This window comes from Cyphomyrmex costatus, unplaced genomic scaffold, assembly GCF_001594065.2.
Source record: "Cyphomyrmex costatus isolate MS0001 unplaced genomic scaffold, Ccosl1.0 scaffold1640, whole genome shotgun sequence".
Classification (NCBI taxonomy): domain Eukaryota; kingdom Metazoa; phylum Arthropoda; class Insecta; order Hymenoptera; family Formicidae; genus Cyphomyrmex; species Cyphomyrmex costatus.
Window position 1 is genome coordinate 89,024 of NW_017275654.1, and position 19,279 is coordinate 108,302.

Here is a 19,279-nt window from a genome sequence, read left to right on the forward strand (position 1 = left end):
CATTCCCCTTTTTCCTCATCATAGCTAATGCTTTGTTGACCCGTTTCTATCCCCAACCGTCTTCTTCGCCTGCGATCTCATCAACGACGGTACTATACAACTAGAATAATAAATATTGCCGCAATATTATTTGCTACATTCGTCCCAAATAATCAACAAGTCCGACTTCCGGAGTATCGCGATTCTTGGTCTTCTCGTTTACATCACACCGATCGAATTTCTTTCCAACGATCTCCATCGTGTATATTTTGTATGGAAATATGTAACTTTCGAGCAAACGAGACCAACTTATTTCTTATAGACACCTTATAACTGTATCAACGAGCATTCGTGCAAAATTCTTTTGTAAAATTAGAATTAAAAATGTGAAAAAATAAAAGCTTACCTCCAAAGAAAGCAATGTCAATGACTGCAATTGCGAAAAGAATATAAATTGTGATACGAATTTTTCAAGCAAATTACAAGTCTGAAAAATTAATTTCAACCATAATTTAACTTATTTTTTGTCTCCTATTACAAATTTAATTTTAGATAAACTGTCAGGAAAATACTTTTTAAAATCTTTTTGAGCACATTGAACTCTCGATAACTATTGACAGCTCATCGCGTGTTAAAAGAACTTCGCGCAATCCTCCAAGTTTGAGCTCAAAACCGCCGCGATCTCCGAGGAGTCTGATATCATCGGTAATCGTCCGATGCCAGTCGCACGCGCGCGCGCAAACGTGTTGATGTATGTAGTAGTAATAATATCTCTCTTCCCATCTCTCTATTCGTGTGTTAAGTATACATTAATATCCGTTCTCGGTACCGCGCACGGTGCTCCTCAATCGTCCCAGGTGGGGAAGCTATCCTGATCGATGAACAGGTTCTTGCCCGTCGTCGTTGACGCGGTTTGGTCGATGCGGCGGCCGCTTCCCGCCGCCCCCGTTTGCCTCTGTTGATGGCCGCCGATGCCGATATGCTGCTGCTGGTTCGGCGTGCCGCCGAAATTCGTACTACCAAAAATCGGCTGGCCGAACGCGTCCAGCTGCTGACTCTCGTAGATGCTGTGGTCTGGCGAATACTGCTTCTGCTGTTGCCGCTGATGGTGATCGGTCACGGTCAACTCAATATTGCCGGCCGTACCACCGACGACGATATCGTCGACGTTCTCCGACGCGTTCGCCTCCTCCAGGCTACTGTTCTTGATACCGTACTGGAAGTACATGATGAAACCTGATGGCAGATACAAAAAAACAGTGTTTTGACTGATCATAAGATCTGCAGAAAAAAAAATTAAAAAAGTAAAAATGTTATCGTTCCACGTAAAGATCAGATAGAAATTCGGATAAAAACACATTATAATCAAGCATATCGCGCTTTTGTTTATAAATATCTCCATCCACATAATTTATGTACAAAACTATACATGTTATTTGAATATATATTTGTACCGAGAGTCATCCAGACTGTGAACCTGACCAAGGTGAGGATGCTGAGCTTAAAGATGAGATAAATGTTAACGGTAACGGCGATCGCAGGGACGAAGGGTAAGCCTGGAGTCATGAACATTACGCTGCTCCTGAAACAAAATAGGAAATAAAGGTAATTAGCACTTATTGTTAGATTATTAGACCATTTCACGATTAGGCATGCTTCACAGTTTACGGATTTACGAATAATCCTACCTATTTTGCGGCTTTCTACTGATGACGAGAAGTATACCGATTATGGCAAAGAGAAATAAGAATAGTAATATCGTTGTAAATGTTCCCATGTTACCTGGAAGAAAAAAGAGCTAAAATATATCGATCCTCAATATTTACAGCGATTAATCAAATAGTTAAAACAATTTTGTAGAATTATTTAGATACGTATTATGTTTTAAAAATATATCCTTCTCTAATGTTATATTATATGAATTAAACATTTATTTTTATATTTATTTTACTTGTGCACATTTTTTTCGTCTCTTATTATATCGAAATATTTTATGGAAGATTTGATCAATTTCACAAATACTTATTAATACATTAAAAATGACGTAAATTTCTCACCCATCCCACAGACGATAATCAAGTCAAAAATAAGGATCAAAACGTATAAGATCCCAACGAGCTTCATAACGTAACGTCCTGACGCCTCTGTTGCAGGACCTCTGTCCACCCACGGGAATATAGCAGGACAAAGGTACTGCGCCGCCTACGAAATGTCATCATTCATTAGCTTCATAATAATCGCAGTGTCGGAAGGAATATTTTATGGGTATGGGACCTGATCAAGTAAACACGTTCATACAATGTTAAATATCAAAGGAGCAATAAATAATTTTGTTATGTTTAACTTTCATGTATCAAAATGTGAATCAACTCATTTCTGTAGTTTCAAAAAACATCATCTATATTAACATGCATTTAGTAAACAATAAACTAAATTTGAAAAATTTTTTTAAGTTAAATTGTTAACTTCATTGTTTTAGTCAAAACAATATATTGCATATTGGATAGAAGTAGTGATAATCTAAAGAAATGACCAAAATAGTTCTACTCTCTAAATTTCTTGGAGTGGAACTCACTCCAAAAAGGTTAAAATATCGTCACTATTGAAAAAGGGTGAAAAATCTGCACTCCCTTGAATAAGAGTGACAAATTTTCACTCTTTTTTTTTTGGAGTAAAATTCATTCTAAAGAAAAAAAATCTCATTTCCTTTTTATGTGTGGAGTGAATCTTACTTAAAAAGTGTGAAATCTCGTTTCAAAAGAGTGAAAATCTATCACTCTTATTCAAGAGTACGAAAGTTTCATTCTTTTTCAATAATGGCAATATTTTAACTTTTTTGGAAGATTTCACTCCAAGAAATGTATCATGTGATATTATGAATTTTATTATTATTATTTATTATTAATTAACAATTTATATTGTATATATGTGTAAAATGTTATGTAAAATTCTAAAAAAAAAAAGATTAACGTACTAATTGTAAATATAATAATAATCGAGCAGAAGAGTATATTACAATCGAAATGGTGACCTTTGTTTCACCAAACCACCGCTCTTCGATTACTGATCTCTATACCTGCAATCGACGCTGTAGATAATTCAACGGTGGCCCTATGATTGGCGTGTTTCCGGGATACTGATGAGCACTACCGCAACTCGAGGCGGCCGCAGCCGCGTGCACGCTGCCGTAGAATTTGTTCTCCGTTCTGTCGCTGACGAGATACTGATCGTCCTTACCCAATCCCACCTCGTCTTCCTCGCCGCCGTACGTGTCATCCGAATCCGGCGACGAGCTGTTGCACCTCCTCACCCGCCGTACCTGAAACGACACGACACTAATTTCAAAATTGCGCAATCTCGCCCAATCCATTCCTGCATTCCGCTACGCGATTGATCCAATTTTGTTCGTCGATGGAGAAGAAATTCAGTAAAACGGAAAAAGAGTTGAATTGTGTCGTTATCTTGGAAATTTTAATAGTTAAAGAGATAAATCTTTACTTTTTCCTGATAAAAAATTTGTTAACTGCATTAAAATATAAGGAAGAAGATATGTAGGAACAAAGAAAGGAAGACAGAAAATCCTGTAAGAAATCCCTTGAAAACATCTAAGACGAATGTACTCTGGAAATGGTCTAATTCCAAGGAAACGTCGAGCATGGCACAGAACTGAGCGCGTGCAAAGAACTGCCGAAACGGAACTGTACGAAAAACGAAAAGAACTGCAGAAATCGAGGGGAGAAAATCTCGTTTTCTCGCTGAGACGAGAGAAGTTTCTTCAATTACACGGCAATGGAAGCGAACTATGCGATTTTGTTGTTTTTTGACGCGCAAACTTAAACACGTCTCACCGTGATACGCTGCCCGTTGTTGGTGGTTGTGAGTTCCGACTGGGATGTCTGTACCGAGTTTAATGCGGTTACAAGCTGATCGGGCCTAAGCTCCTTGCCGTAAGTCACTTGGCCGTTTCCCTGCGTCTCCTTCGTGGGCGATCGACAAGGCGTTCGCAAGCTCTGCGGTAGCAACTCGATTAAATTCGTCGAATGCGGCTGATATCGCAATATCAGCACGCATGTGGACACCAGAGTGTACGCCAGCAGAGTACCTGTAGCATTAATTAAATCGCGAACTTGAACATAAATGTGATTCTTCCCAGCACTAATTGCTATTCCATTATAATTCAATTTTTGCGACGATTTTAACGTTTAACGAACGCAATGCAGCATGCTTGGAAACTGAATTATAAACTATAGAAGATATCTTACAAGTATAAAAAAAAAAGTACATAAATGCATTTAAAAATATGCAATGAAAATTTCAAGAAACTTATATTTATTAAAAAATTAACTGTTTAAAAATAAATATAAGATCAATAATTAGCCAAGTATATAGTATAATTGTAAAAAAAGATTGTAAATCTGATGTGCAAGAAACGTAAAGCTTATTTGAATTCAATCAGCAAAAATGAGAAGATCTAATCATACGTGGAAAAAATGTTTTTGCTGAAATATTTAAAAATTTAACTATAGAGAACTTTAAAAACAATTTTGTTTGAACAATTAAAATAATTATGTATAAGATGCTTAAATTAGTTGTTAGAATGTTAAAACGTTTTGCAGTTTTCTCATCAACGTTTAAGCGTTTTACATAATTATTTTGATGTTTCGACAAAATTATTTTCAGACCTATCTAGCTAAATTTTTTCAGTAAATCTGTTTTTTTTTCCGTGTACTAATTTTATTCAACATAATTTTATATTAATGGTTTTTCAAAACTCCCTATCAGTCGATAATCAATAAATATGTCAAAAAAATTATATTCACTTTACTCTGAATTAATCGGAAGTCATTTTAGATAACGTCTTACCGATCGACATCATTTCCACTAACACTTCCAGCTGGATTAACAGCGCAGCGAAAGCTGCACACATGCCGGAAGTCAGAGTCGCAATTGCGGGAGTACCAGTCGCCGGCCAAACTTGACTGAGGCTCCTACGGAAGTGAAACGAGCGCGTTAAATCCAAAGTTACATTTACAGTCTTAACTGTTCTTAATAATTCCTCTTATCGCTATTTCCATATCGGGCGTTATCCTGTCGTGATCATTACCGAAAAATAAGGCCATCCTGAGCCATCGCGTAGACTATTCTAGGCATCGGAAACATGCTGCCGAACATGGAGACCGTCAGGCCTGCCAGCGCACCGACTGCGACGATGTACTTGCATTTGTAGGCCCCGACTTGACCGAACATTTCCACCAACGCAGAATCCTGATCAACCTGATCGTATGGAACTGAAACACAAGGTACGCGAATACATGTTAGGAACACTACAACGACAGTTCCGTAAGATACTAGCGTCCCATGTATAATTTTGACTCTACGAGTTTCTCCGACAATCAATGTGTCAATAGTAACAATTTCGTATGAAATAACAATACATTTCATACAATGGCCAATAATGTCAAAGTTTCAACAACTCTCATTTGCCTTACGAGTAAGTTTCGTAATAATTTTAGTCTCCATCGTTTCGCCAAACATTGCTACACGGTACAGAGTTATAGTAAAATCGATCCCAGTACGAAATGAAAGCAGCTTTCGATTAATCAATAGAGGTCAAAAAGGCATGTCTCAGGTGGCTAATCATCTAAAATTAAGAAGAATAGTTCAAAATTCTGTTTATTTCACTTTTTGAAATTTTAACGTGTTCCAAATTTTATTTCCAATTAAGAATATGACTATAAATTGATCGTTTTTTTTTATATATCAAAATAATAAGTAAAAATGATAAGTGAAAATAATAATTGTAAAAATAATAAATATAATTTATAATTAAAGTGTAGAGAATTTTATGACTTTTTATTTAAAAACCCAGATTATTCATAAAATACATTCAATAGAAAAGTACAACATAAAATGTGATCTCGTTACTGAGTTTGTGTAATTTTTACTGTGATCTTATATAATGTTATATATCAAGTGTTATTATTATTTACAAATATAATAGCATAATATTGTTTATGTATTTCATTAATAATTATTTAAAAATATTTATCTCTATTCAAATTTAATTACGATAATTAATATTCTTTCTTAATATCCCTCTATCTTTTCTTTACGAGTTGGTTATCTTAGCGTAACTCCTTCTCTGCGTTCATTGTGTTAATAGTTGTTCAAATTTCAGTAGTGGATACAAAAACACTGCGACAAAATCAAAAGAGCGAGCACGTCGCTCTACTATGTTTGTCGCGAAAAATGAATAAGAGAGTATTTCCATTAATGAGGGCCAACAAACGATTGACTACCATTGTTTAATGGTCTACTCACCAATCAGTGTCAAGACCATGCTGCTGGTGACGTAAGCGATGAGAATTATGATCAACGACGAGACTATGGCGAGGGGAATACTTCTCTTCGGGTTCGTCGCCTCCTCGCCGGTAGTGGCTATTATGTCGAAGCCAATGAAGGCGTAGAAACACGTCGCCGCTCCGGTGAAAACCTGACAGGGAAGAGAGATTTGGTTTTTCAACGCGTCAGACTGCAGAATATATTGTCGCGATGGAGACCGATCGGACACCGAAATGCGATAAAATGGAACGAAAATAAGATATTTGATGGAAATTCGAGATGGAAAATCGAGTTCAAACAGAGCTGTGGCTCTTTAGGTAAATGTCACAGCACTTTTATCGAACCGTAAAATTTGCCATAGAATTCACTTCGTATTAGGGATGATATGCGGTATTCGTGTTGGCGTTTGATTCAGTAACTATGCCGATTATAGGGGCGTGTATAAAGTAATTAATTGGAGATCGATAAAAATGGCTGATTTTTCAGCGTGAGTCTTTACAGCTGTCATCGCAATCCCTGCCTTTAGTTAGATTTACTGAAAGTGTCACGTCCTTTGGATGTAATATTAAAGCGTTTACATATTTCACCTCTGCTCAACGTGCTTATGAATTTTTGATAAGCTCCGAGAAAGTAAGATTAGGACGATGTTGCTTAAATAATCGGCGTACAGTCGGTCACACGGAAAAAGTTACTTATTCATTCACGTTTTGGTGCAGTCGTGCATTTACTTCAGAAAATAAATTTAAAAACCCACAAATATTATGACCGCACGCTACCACTAACGTTAAGGGATGCTGAAGTAATGGTTAAACTCTAACCGAATTATCTATTTTACGTCTATTCTTTTATTAGGTTCAGAAATTGTTCTTTCGAATCTGATCAATTTTTAATTTATTACAGCAAAAAATTAGAAAAAATTGCAAAGCTTCAATATAGGTATATAAGGTTATTTTTATATAATCTACTTTATTTTATTCAATTCAAAATTTTTAATATATAATTAAATTAAAGATGTATCTATCCACATTTGAATAATATATAAGAATATTATAAAGTCTTGAATTTATAAACTCTAAAGCTCTTATATAATGTTCTTATATATTATAGAAAATATATTATATATTTTAAAAAGAAATAAACAGAAAAATACGATCTAAGTGTATGTATATTATCTACGTTAAATACATTCAGATCATATTTTTCTATTTATTTCTCTTATAAGCTTCAAAAATCAAAATCATAAACTCAAGCTCTCATATGTTATTTACATATAAATAGACTCAACTTTTAGTTTATTTATTTAGAATCACTTGTATTGTACGAAGATGTGAAGAAAAATAATCTGCGTGCTAAAAGGAAACTACATTATTCAAAGACTTTTTTTTTATTCTTCATATACCTATAGTTTTGTATCTTTCTATATCTGGGCGTATTTTCTTTAATTTTAGAGAAGGATTTTTATAAGTAAAAAAAAAACAGAAAAATGCTTTTGTTGGTAATATAGACGATTCCAGCATCTCTCCAACTTTGAAACGCCTTTTTCGTACAGCATGCCCAGCTATTTTTCCAATGCTTTTCTAATTCTTTTATCAAAGGTATATATATTTATCTGAATTCATTTACTTAAAAGATAATTTACAGTAAATATCATAAATCAATTTCTAAGTCCAAATTTTTAATAATGATTAATAAGGTGCCTAATATTTTTTACCAAGGCTGTATTTATTTTTATGAAAGTTATAAGCAATATATCGAATTGGGTATGTCACGTACCAATGTATTGTTTGTAGTAAAACGTTTAAAAAAATTATTATCATCACTCTCTCCTTATTAATTGATTTAATTGTCTGAAAAGGAGTAAAAAGATATAGCGAGCGGAAGCAAAAAAATTACAAGTAGAAAGATCAAAGGATCACCGGATGAAAATGTTGAAATTGAAATTTTCATAAGTAGCATGGGAACTCGAGCGGGAGAGATTATGCGATGGAGTTTCGAGTAAAGTTGACATGAAATTTCGTGAACCAGCGAGAGGTGGGCGTTGTGTATTCGGTACACCCTGATTTTACTACATCCTCTACATTTTCGTCGTTGCGCCCACGTGCGAGCGTGTTGCACAAAAGCGCAGTTAAATCGCAATTAAAGGTCGTCCGGCCCACCCGATTCATCGCAAATACACCGTTCAAATATAATACTTCAGCAATATGAAATCCTAGAGTTTCAGCCTCGAAATTCCATTAGTTGAAAGCAAAGAAATTACATCGCAATCTGGGCCGCGGCAATACAAGTAATGCCAAACGTTTGTCTCGAAAAGCATATTATCGATACGCGAATTTCTTACGGAAACAAAGAAATTAAAACAAGGGTGAACGCGGACGACGTAATGGTTTCTTTATATAACAGACTTCAAACTTTCGGAAACCGGCGTTGCGGTTGTTCTTTGACGGAACTTGTGTTTCAAAGTTAATTATCTGGGCTCAAAAACGTTCTACTTCCGCGGGAAGGCATGGGGAAGAAGAATTGGAGTTTTTAAAATTGCTCGCGGTAATGCGCAAGACCGCGTAACTTTGTTGCAACGGAATTCCGAGCGATGTCGAGCATTGAAAAACGTAAATCTCCGTGTTGACGGAAACAAAGAAGCTGTAAACAAAATTACGGCTCATACGATGTTCGTTCGAATCTCTGCAAACTGCTGCCTCTGTGATTCGATGCAGAGTCGCATTTCTTATTAATTATTTGAGAAGGAAATGTTTCACTTTCATAAAGGATAAGAAATGAAATGAGACGACGAGATTTTATAAAGCGATGTACGAACACGGTAAAACGTAGGACATTGAAGGAGAACACGAGGAAACGCTCCTAAGGAAAGTCGTGAATCTTTCAGCGAGACAGCTGACCCTGTTAGCTCTTGCACACGTTATCCCTCTATCCTTTATCGCACAGAGCTTGACTATCTCTAAATATTGCTTTATGCCGGAGAATAATTCGTTTCATCTGCACGTTATAGAGAATTTTAAAAAATTGGGAAAAGAGTACATTCGCACTGAGAGAAAAAATTGCTGCAATTATCATTATTTAACTATAATTTATAGTCATTTTTTGAGATAACTACATGTGTATTTTTCAAGCAAAATAAATTATGACCTGCTTGTTATTGAAAAATACAACATAAATTCTAATAATGAAAAAACGGCCAGAAATGAGCTCATAATATAGGATATTAATAATAGTTATACATTTATAGTTGTTTTAACCATACAAACATGGTCAATTGTTTCATTTGCTAAATATTAGCCTTCATTCATGTGATAATTGTGCATGCATATATTGCATATGCATTCGTGCAATATTTGTTAATATTTAGTGTACATTGACCATGTCATTTAAAGCTGCATTAATAATAGTCACATACACAATTGCTTCAAAATCTTTAGTATTTTCTTAACGTTTTTAAATTATTATTACTATAAATAGTAAATAAATTTAAGAAAATAGTTATATTCGCTATAATTATACGATTACTTTATTAGATGAAGTGTTTAATTTATTTGTTATTTATATCTTTAAATAAATAATTTCTATTACATTAATATTTGAAATTATTATATAAATAATTTCTATTACATTAATATTTGAAATTTATAGTAAAATTTTTTCATGTTTAAAAAAATTACATATGTAATTATTATTACTAATGTTATAACAGAAATATTCCTAACCATAATTACTTTACTATACAATTGTAGTCACAAATATCAAACATTTTTCTTTTAGTACGAAGAAACAAACAAACCGTGTTTTAATATTTTGAGTTATAAACATTATGAATATCATAATGCGTAATACAGAGATGAAAAGAGATTATCTTAATTTTAATTATACACACTGAACAAATAGTTTTATTAAAGTATCTAAAAATTTAGCTACAATTTAGATACACAAATATGAAAATAATTATCTTAAGTCACAAAATAATTACATAGAAATCTGCAGCATGATAAGCAATGCTACAAAAGATTTTGACATTCTAGCAACAGTTTAAGTGCCCTACAAAGTTATTTTAACGAGTAAAATTGTTTTCAGATTTGTATCTAGCTAGATTTTTAGATACTTCAGTAAAACCATTCTTTCTGTGCACTTAAGCCTAATCTCTGTACTCTCCAAGAATTATACGGTATATTTCTCATGTCAGCTGCGAAGGAGAGGGAGATTTCAGATAGAAGGAAAAATAGTAATTTATGATCGCCCATTGTCGAGAAATTAGTGCCTTCTCAAAGTAAATTACGCTTCGCTGAATGTTAAGTCATCATAAGTAAGTAAATTAAAAAATGTTCTAACAAAGCACGTCGTTATGCATTAAGACCGGCAATCTCATTCTTCTTGTCGACCACACGATCGTCCTTATCTCGACCCCGCAATTTCAGCAGACATAAACTATTTAGAACAGATCTCTCGTCGAAAAGAAGAAGCGTTCGAGCTAAATTCTCTGTGCATTGCAACAAAATTCCATTCTATATCTTGTACTCCTCGAAAATTGGAACTTGACGTAATTCTGGACGTGAAAGATCATTCCAACAAATGCTTTTACCAGGGTGCTTTCGTTGAAATTGCAGCTATTATTCTATATATAAAACACAGAATATTCGTGGACAAATAAGAATGAATAATTTCAGAGAGTTCACATTTTTCTTGAAAATATTGCGATGTAGAGATGCGGCTGGAAATATATATTGCACCGGAAGGAAAGGAATAAATCTTCAGAGGGAGAGAAAGAGAGAGAGCAAGCACACCAGAAAGCTGGCGCATCCTCGTATTACATTTCGTCTGATTGATTTATTCTCCGGTTTCGACGGGAATTGCGCCCGCAAATGGGGCGCTCAAAGATCGGTAGAACTACAACCGTAAACAATAAAGCGTATCCTGAGGAGTGAACAGCGAAGGTGGAAATGAAAAAGTGACTAAATGTTCTAGAAATAAAACAGAAAGAAAGCTCGATATAAATCGTGTACATATTACTTGACTATTGCAAAAGATTAATACACACCTTAATAAACACGATTAAATTATAATATTTACGTATTCACAGTTTTTTCCTTAAAATACTAGGAATATTTAGGAATATCTGGCTAAATAATAGTCTATATTCTTTTCTTAAAAAGGAATTTCTTTGACATTTAAAGAATAAGTTTTATGAGTTGCCGACTCCCATTTATGTGTATCTTTCCGACGTTTCAGAAATTTACCTTAGGATATAAAGGATCCATCGTATATAAAGTATAATGTTTTCTGGAGCTTCTTTTATTTTTTATTTTTAATTAATTTTCGTTTACATTGATAAAGATTCCGCAAACTGTTAAAACAAATGGAAAATGAAATGATTTACGTTGAATATTATAAGTAATATTTTATAATGTAATAAATATAAAATTAAAAAAATATATTCAAATCAATATTCAAAAATGTTTCTTTCAATTAATTGTAACTTTTATGACGCAATATCAATTATAAAATGCATTGTTTAACTTTAAAATGTAAATGCAATAAACGTTCAATTTATACCTATTTATATATATTGTAAAAAAATATCAATTTCGGATTATATATTATTCAATAATTAAATTTTTTGGACAATTGATAGTAGAACTACTTTTTTCTTTTGTAATTTGTAATATCAATTTTAAGATATTTTTGATTTAAATATTTTGTTTTAGAATTTTGCATATTTAATACACAAAAGTGCATTTTTGTCATTTTGTTGACTATAATTAATCATAACATTTATATACAATTTTTTATATTGTACAATAAATATATGCAACTTTAAAAATATTTTCTGAAAATGTCAAAATACACATATGTAAGAATTACTTAATAATTTTTATAAATTTTTAAAAGTGATGAAAATGATTTCATCACTCAAAAGACTAAATTAAGATGCTTTATAAAGAAATCTCTAAATTACAAGTAAAATTGTTGACTCAATTATTTCGATACTTTAAAAAACGAAATGCTTATGTAATCTCATTTAATTCCACTTTGTGGAAATTAATTTTTCATCTCTGATCCGGATTAAATTATTATGTTGTATAATGTGTGATGACTGATTCATAGACAAATACACACAGAAAAATACATACTGTGTACAAGTAATAATTCCTTGTTTCAAATATTCCAAAAATGTATATTTCCGCAAACCTATCAAAAGTTTATCATAAGCACCAAATTTATTCAAAATTATATCAAAATTAAATAATGTAGATATTATGGCTCAATAAGTTTTATTAAAATTTATATATAATAAGTTACTTTAAAATTATTATCAAGAAAATATTCTTTGCTAAAAATAACTTTTACTTAAAAGGAAGAAAGTAAATTAAGTAATCACTTTTCTTAGTTAGTAGAATGATATTTTTCTGTGTGTGTAGTAATATATATTATCAGAAAAAATTAAGTATCCATGATTTCGGACTACCGCCGTATTGCATTACATTTTCCCGTATCAGTAGATATTTATAAGAATTGCGAAAATGCGCTTTTTATCCGCAAGAAATATATAACGCGCTCGCTTCAACCAGAGCATCGTATGTCAAAGAGACTTGGAATCTCTCCCGCGTTCGCTGTAGAATTATTGTCATGTAGATGTGGTGATCTCAAGGGGATTTTTCATCTTTTCACATACTCGCGATACGTCTTTTCGTACAGATCCTAACGTCAGTTACGGTCCATCGGCGAAATTATGCCGCGTTCCCAGGTGAACCTCAAATTGAGAATGTACGTGACGCCCCGGATCAGCTTTAATGGACAAGCGGCAAAAGTTTACTGACGGGGTCGTGAAGAAACCGGAGTCGCTCTCGCTTTGCACCCGACCATAGACTATGCCTATATCTTCGTGAAACTCAGCACCTTCCTCTGCGGAGTACCTCTAAAAGGGGTCTTTCTCCTTTGTTCTAGCCTGTGAAATAGTGACCGAATCCCTTTCCATCTCCGCGCTTTCCTCTCTTCGATCTTGTACTAATATTTGGCGGACCAAAAGATAAATTATCGCAGATGGGCGGAGTCATGGTTCACACGTAATTTAACAGAAAGAAATTCAAAATTACCTTACGACGTTATGGGGTTAACTTCCGATTTCTTCCAACCAATATATATACTCGTTATAAAATATCTGTACTCTCTTTAGAACAATATATAAAATTCTCTTCGCGTATTAATGTAACGACAACAATTTTCTAAGATAAATAACAAAGATTTGTTAAATTAACGACCCTTGCAGAAATCTAATACTAACTAATTTATTACGGAAAGACAGTAATTAATTACTTACAGTGTTAAAATTAATATTTATTATACTAATTGTGAGAAAGACATTATTAAATAAGTAATTAGTTACTGTCTTTCAATAATAAATTGATTAATTAGATTTCTGTAAGAGGAGAGAGACCAAATAGATGTACAATTAACATTTAAAAAAATTTTTTTGTCTTTTCTCTCTCTAATTCATTCTTTTTATATTTTCTTATATATTATGTCGACTTTTACATTTCATTAAAGCAGTACGTGTGTTCTTTGTGAAAAAAGGCTCGTATCTCGCAAAGAATTGCAAGTCATTAATTTTAGCGACGTTTCAGCGACCACATCGTCGGTAATACGATCACGGTAGTAAGGTCGATCCGTCGTCGCGAGATTAAACGGCTGCGGCAAGTCAGCCTGGCCTGTCGTGAACAGGATGCTCCGCGAACTGTGTGACACGTAGGCATCGCGATCTGTAAAAGTCAAAGGTACCGCTCCGGCACGTGCCAGCGCGTCGATATCGTGAACTATGGATACGGGAAAGACTCGTGAACGGACGTAAATAATTCTCTCTCGTCGAATTAAAATCAGTAATACATGCAGTAACAATATCAAAAATGAAAGCACGCGCAAAGTACGTAAAAGGTGTACGAAAAATTCGCTGAAATCACAAAAGGTCATTAAATAATTGGGTCGTTGTATAAGTGAAAAAATTTATGCAGAGACGTGGGTACTAACCGAATCAAACGTATTGATTCGGATAAATTTATCGAACCAATGCACTATACCGTATCGATGTTATTCTACGTAAATCATCGGAAGTTCGGACGAGCACGGGCATTCGGATTGCACTGTTTCACGTACGCGAGCATCACATTTCCTCATTAGAACACTATCACTTTTCTTGATACCCTAAATTGACGGAAACATCATTAATTACGATTCCCGTAGATGCAACGCATTAATATGAGCAATAAAACACTACACGAAGCCACTCCATAAAACGAATGAATTTCTAGCCCCGTCGACTGCTCGGTCACCATTCATTTTAATTCGAGTGTGACACGTGTCATGTGGCGATCGTTGACGAAGCAGTATAAAGCCGAAAAAAAGAGCTTGACGTTTTGCGCGAAATAATGGCGGGGCTGCTATGGTTGTCCGCTACTCGAGACGCGCAAAAATGGTCGATATCGTGTACGAATGCATACAGCACACACGTTGTCATATTACAGCATCGCGTATCATCGCGGACGTTCTCTCGGATCCTATAACGCCAGATACAAACAATCGCAAAAGTGGATAAAATTCATAAAGTGGATAAATCGTTATAAGTAGAAAAACATTTATGTTATCGCACAAAATGGATATGTAACATTTCGTAAACTTCAGTAGCATATCAGTACAGCAGATTGTACTAACAATAATAAAACTGGAAACAGAATCGTTCATATAAACACATCAACTGAATACGCGAAACGCCAATTACAATTAAAGTTAGATGTTAAACTAATATTAGGTGCTTGAATTAATTCTCGCTGTTGACCAGGAGAGGTCAGTATTTGTGCTGTTTCAACATGGCCGAAAGTGACTGCTTATGTATAATATGAAAAGTACTGTCTTATGTATTATAATATGAAAGTACTATCAATTGTATCAGCATTGTCTTTCTGAGCAGCACTTCAGTTTTTTCGGAGATATAAAAAATAGCTCAATAACTGGATCGCCTCGAAAGAACCTGAATTTTTCTACCGCGGAATCCATTTGTTACCCGAAAAGGTTATTAGTTTTTGATGGACAATATTGTGAATAAAATATCAGATACCTTTTTCATAAAATAAGCATGAGTTTTTTAGCAAACAGCGAGAATTAATTCAAACATCTAATATATGTATATAAAACAATATATACTTTTTTTAATGAATTTATTTCAGAAATTTGACTGCGCGCCAATTACTTTCAAACTTTCAACACAATTAATCTGAAACATTATTAATCCTCTCAAATTTAATTAGATCGTTGATTTGATGCAATTAACACTTTAAAACTTGTAAAAAACTTAGACTAATCGTATTGTATTGTAGAAATTAAAATAAATCGATGTAAAACATGTATAACGATAGAAAATGTAAGCGATTTATCATTTTAATAAGAAATATAAATAATCGTATTTAAAAAATAAATTAATATTATTTATAAAAATTTTAGAAAGGGAGAGACGAGACAGGAATACATTTTTAACATAAATAAAAATTACAAATCTCTAAAAAAAAGTAAAGAGCGAAAAGACTCAAAGAAGTATTATTTAAACTTACTTATCGTCTTGTATCATAATAAAATGAAATATCGTGTTAAAGAGAATTTAAATATATAATGTTGTGCAGCAAATGCGAGTAAAGTCGCTATCGTGAAACACGTCGAATTTTCTTCAACAAAGAAGCGTGATATAAACGCCAGAGGCGGAGAACAAAAGAAGAAAATAGAAAAACGAAGAGAGAGAGAGTGAGAAGGAGATCCGCTCGGGACGAAACGCCGGGATTGTCGGATCTGTTTTTGCAGGCAACCTCTCTCTGGTTCAGACAGGTTTTTAATTTATTTCCCTTGAGATCGCGCGCGGAGCGTACGAATTATTATGCTTTGCACGGCGAAACAGGGATGGTCCGAGCAGAGTAACCTCCCTGCCGATACGCGCACCTTTTGCATATCATCGCGAGTACATCACTAATGATTCACATATGACGTGACACTTCGAGCAATTTTTCAGTCATATGCGATACAACGACGAACCACCATAGCATGCATCATTGTGCTTAGTATTTTTATCCTTGTATTCTTCTTTACAATTTCGATACAATTCCTTTTCTTTGCACCCAATAAAAAAGATTTTCCTTATTGCACACATACTTCACTTTCTTTCCCAGAGAAATTATATAAATATAATTCTCGCTCTTAAATGTTAAAAATTCTGCCACTCTTTTTCAAAAGCGATAGAATTTTCACTCTTTAGAGTATAATAATTTTTGCATTTTAAATAATTTAGAGACCTAAGGAACTTCTTTTGACATACAAGGCAAACGAAAGTCAAAATAATATTATTTCAACATCATGAAAGTTAAGATTATGATTTTTGGTTACAAAATTTGACTATTTTATTAACATCAGTAAAGTCATTTAAATTTTTTATTTGACTTTTGTGTATTCCTTGGGGAGAATAGTATTATAAAATGAGATAATTTCGGTTCAGTCGGAATAAATTTGACCCAAATTTTAAAAAACCGTGCTGTTTGGACATTATTAAAATTTGATCAAAAATTATCCCATTTTACGATATATGAAGATATCTTTAGGCGTCAATTATCGACTTGAAAATTACGTAAAGTCAAGTTGATCGTTCTCCTTCTATCTGGAAATAGTTCTGTAGATAATCATCCTGCATACAAACGCACTAGGAAAAAAGTAGTAGTGTAGACTCTCGTTCTTTACTGGACTTCGCTCTCTATTTCTCCCGACAGTCATCCGAACGTCCCAATATCCCAGGGCTCTATCTCGCGCTATCGATTGCTGCGGACACCACCGTCAACCGCATCGCATCGCGTCGCGTTATGTCGCATCGTCTTCTATTCGTTTCTTCCTGTGCCTGTACGCGATACGAAGTACAATTTCCACCGTCGTTCTACTTGCTAGCGATCATTGTCCTTTCCTGCTACATCTGTCGGGCTGACTTGGTGCAACAAGTTTGCCATTGTCCCGCATAACTGTCGTAAGCCGCGGGTGGAGAATCCCTTGACCGAATCTCGGTGGCAGCGACCTTGCGCCTCGAGCAATTGGAATTTCACACAGATTATCGGAATCTTCCCTTGTCATGATGCGTTATAACATTCAGAAGTTTATTGTAATATGACTGACGGTATAGAGAACAATATGTATATAAAAGAGCAAAGAAAGTTCGAATAATACAATATTTTCTTTTAATTATAAAACTTTTGATATATTATTGATTTTTCAACATTCTGTAAGTATGATAAGGTAAGTATGATACCAGTTAGGAAACAGTTACCGTGAATATGAGACAATTTTATTAGACAAAATGATAATTTTAAATACTAAGCTTTTAATGATATATGTAAAATGTATGACTCTAAAAAAATTCGTTGTTTCTAAGAATATAATAAAACGATTTCATGTGACACACACGTTAAAATGTATTTTTAAATTCTTATAATTTATCTTAATTTTTATAAGAATTCGAATTGACTAAAATTTAATTTACAATTTTAATCATTTTATGTAGTGATTGGATCATGTCCGCTAATTGCAAATACATTTAACTGGTAATATTTGTTAGTAATTTTCTGTCATCAAAAAAAAAAAAAAAAAACGTTTATTGCATTGCAAATAAAAATGTTTTAAAACAGTTGGCTTTGTCAGCTATATCTCGTCTTCTTTTCATTGGGAAACCAACGTTCTCTTAATACTTTAAACAAATATCAAAATACCGCAGTATGCGATTCCATCTGTTGTTGGCACAGGGCACAAGCGCCAAAGCGAGGGGGTCAAATCTATGAAAGCAGCTGGAAAAAGACACGCCGAGAGGGCTTCAGCCGAGAGGGCTTTTTCATCCTGTCTCCAACCTCTCGTTGCTTTTTTCTTTTCGTTATCCGCGATGAGAACCGTGCGACAAAGGCTGCTGGCGTTAATACCGCGGCGTTGTGAATCACCATTGTTGTAACAACCCTTTGTGTTTGGAATTATTTATACGGAATTTGTAAATCGAATGTAACGAGATATTGTATTGTTTTGTGAAACGGAAATTGTAAAATATAAAACTCTCACGTTTTAATTGACCTCTTATCGAATTTACATCTTCGCTGAATTCAATACTTCTTGTTATCTTTTACGTTTGTGCATAATTGTTTTACGTCATTGCGTTTTATCATTTGTAAAACATTTCTCAGTTTCATTTAATCCTATTTAAAACACTGTTCTATTAGAATAATTCTGTCTATTGTAAAAACTAGTTCTCTTATGTACATTTTTATCAATGTAGATTAACATTAATCTCGATTTTTAATTTACTCTTTATTCTTTTCTAATTCTTAAAACTAGAAACAAATAAAAAGTAAGTTAAATCAAGATTAAAGTTAATCTATGTTGGTAGAAATGGGATTTGGATTTTATTTATTGTATACGTTATACTTACTCCGCTCCAGCCATAGGGGAGGAAACCGCTATGCTCGGACCAATTGTTGGAATCTACATAAAACATGCCCGCCGCCATGACGAAGACCCAGACGGCGAGATTGATGGCGTTCAGCACGTTGTTGAACACCAGCGACTTCTTCACCCCCGCCGCCATTAGCAGCATCATAAGTATCGTGATGACGAACGCGAGAAAGTCTGGCGGCCGTCCTGGAACAAATGTGATTTGAAATTTTAACAAGTCATAATTATCGTTTATCTTATATAAATGATGAATATATCGGTTTGTCAGGAATACGAAAAAATCTAAAGATTATTCTGAAACAATTATGATTTAAAAATTTAGTAAAAGATTCGTTAGAAATACAAAATTGTCCCATATAAAAAACAACCTAAAGATAATAAAAAGAAATAATTCTCTCGTAGATACAATGAGACGCTTAGTATAGAAATGCTATTTCCTTCAAAAAATATG

General features: G+C 33.8%; 1 protein-coding gene across 1 annotated transcript in view; it reads right to left on the bottom strand.

The window, feature by feature from the left end:
• Positions 1-511: 511 nt before the first annotated feature.
• The window catches only part of LOC108771781 (cationic amino acid transporter 2), an 88,880-nt gene continuing 70,112 nt past the window's right edge, over positions 512-19,279 (bottom strand). Inside the window, exons 5-14 of the mRNA XM_018537143.1 lie at positions 18,806-19,014; positions 6,301-6,472; positions 5,084-5,267; positions 4,843-4,967; positions 3,828-4,081; positions 3,056-3,298; positions 2,037-2,181; positions 1,668-1,761; positions 1,434-1,561; positions 512-1,215 (exon numbers count right to left, since the gene is read on the bottom strand). Coding sequence (XP_018392645.1) covers positions 824-1,215; positions 1,434-1,561; positions 1,668-1,761; positions 2,037-2,181; positions 3,056-3,298; positions 3,828-4,081; positions 4,843-4,967; positions 5,084-5,267; positions 6,301-6,472; positions 18,806-19,014 — 1,946 coding nt within the window. The 3' untranslated portion in view covers positions 512-823. The remainder of the gene's footprint in view (positions 1,216-1,433; positions 1,562-1,667; positions 1,762-2,036; positions 2,182-3,055; positions 3,299-3,827; positions 4,082-4,842; positions 4,968-5,083; positions 5,268-6,300; positions 6,473-18,805; positions 19,015-19,279) is intronic.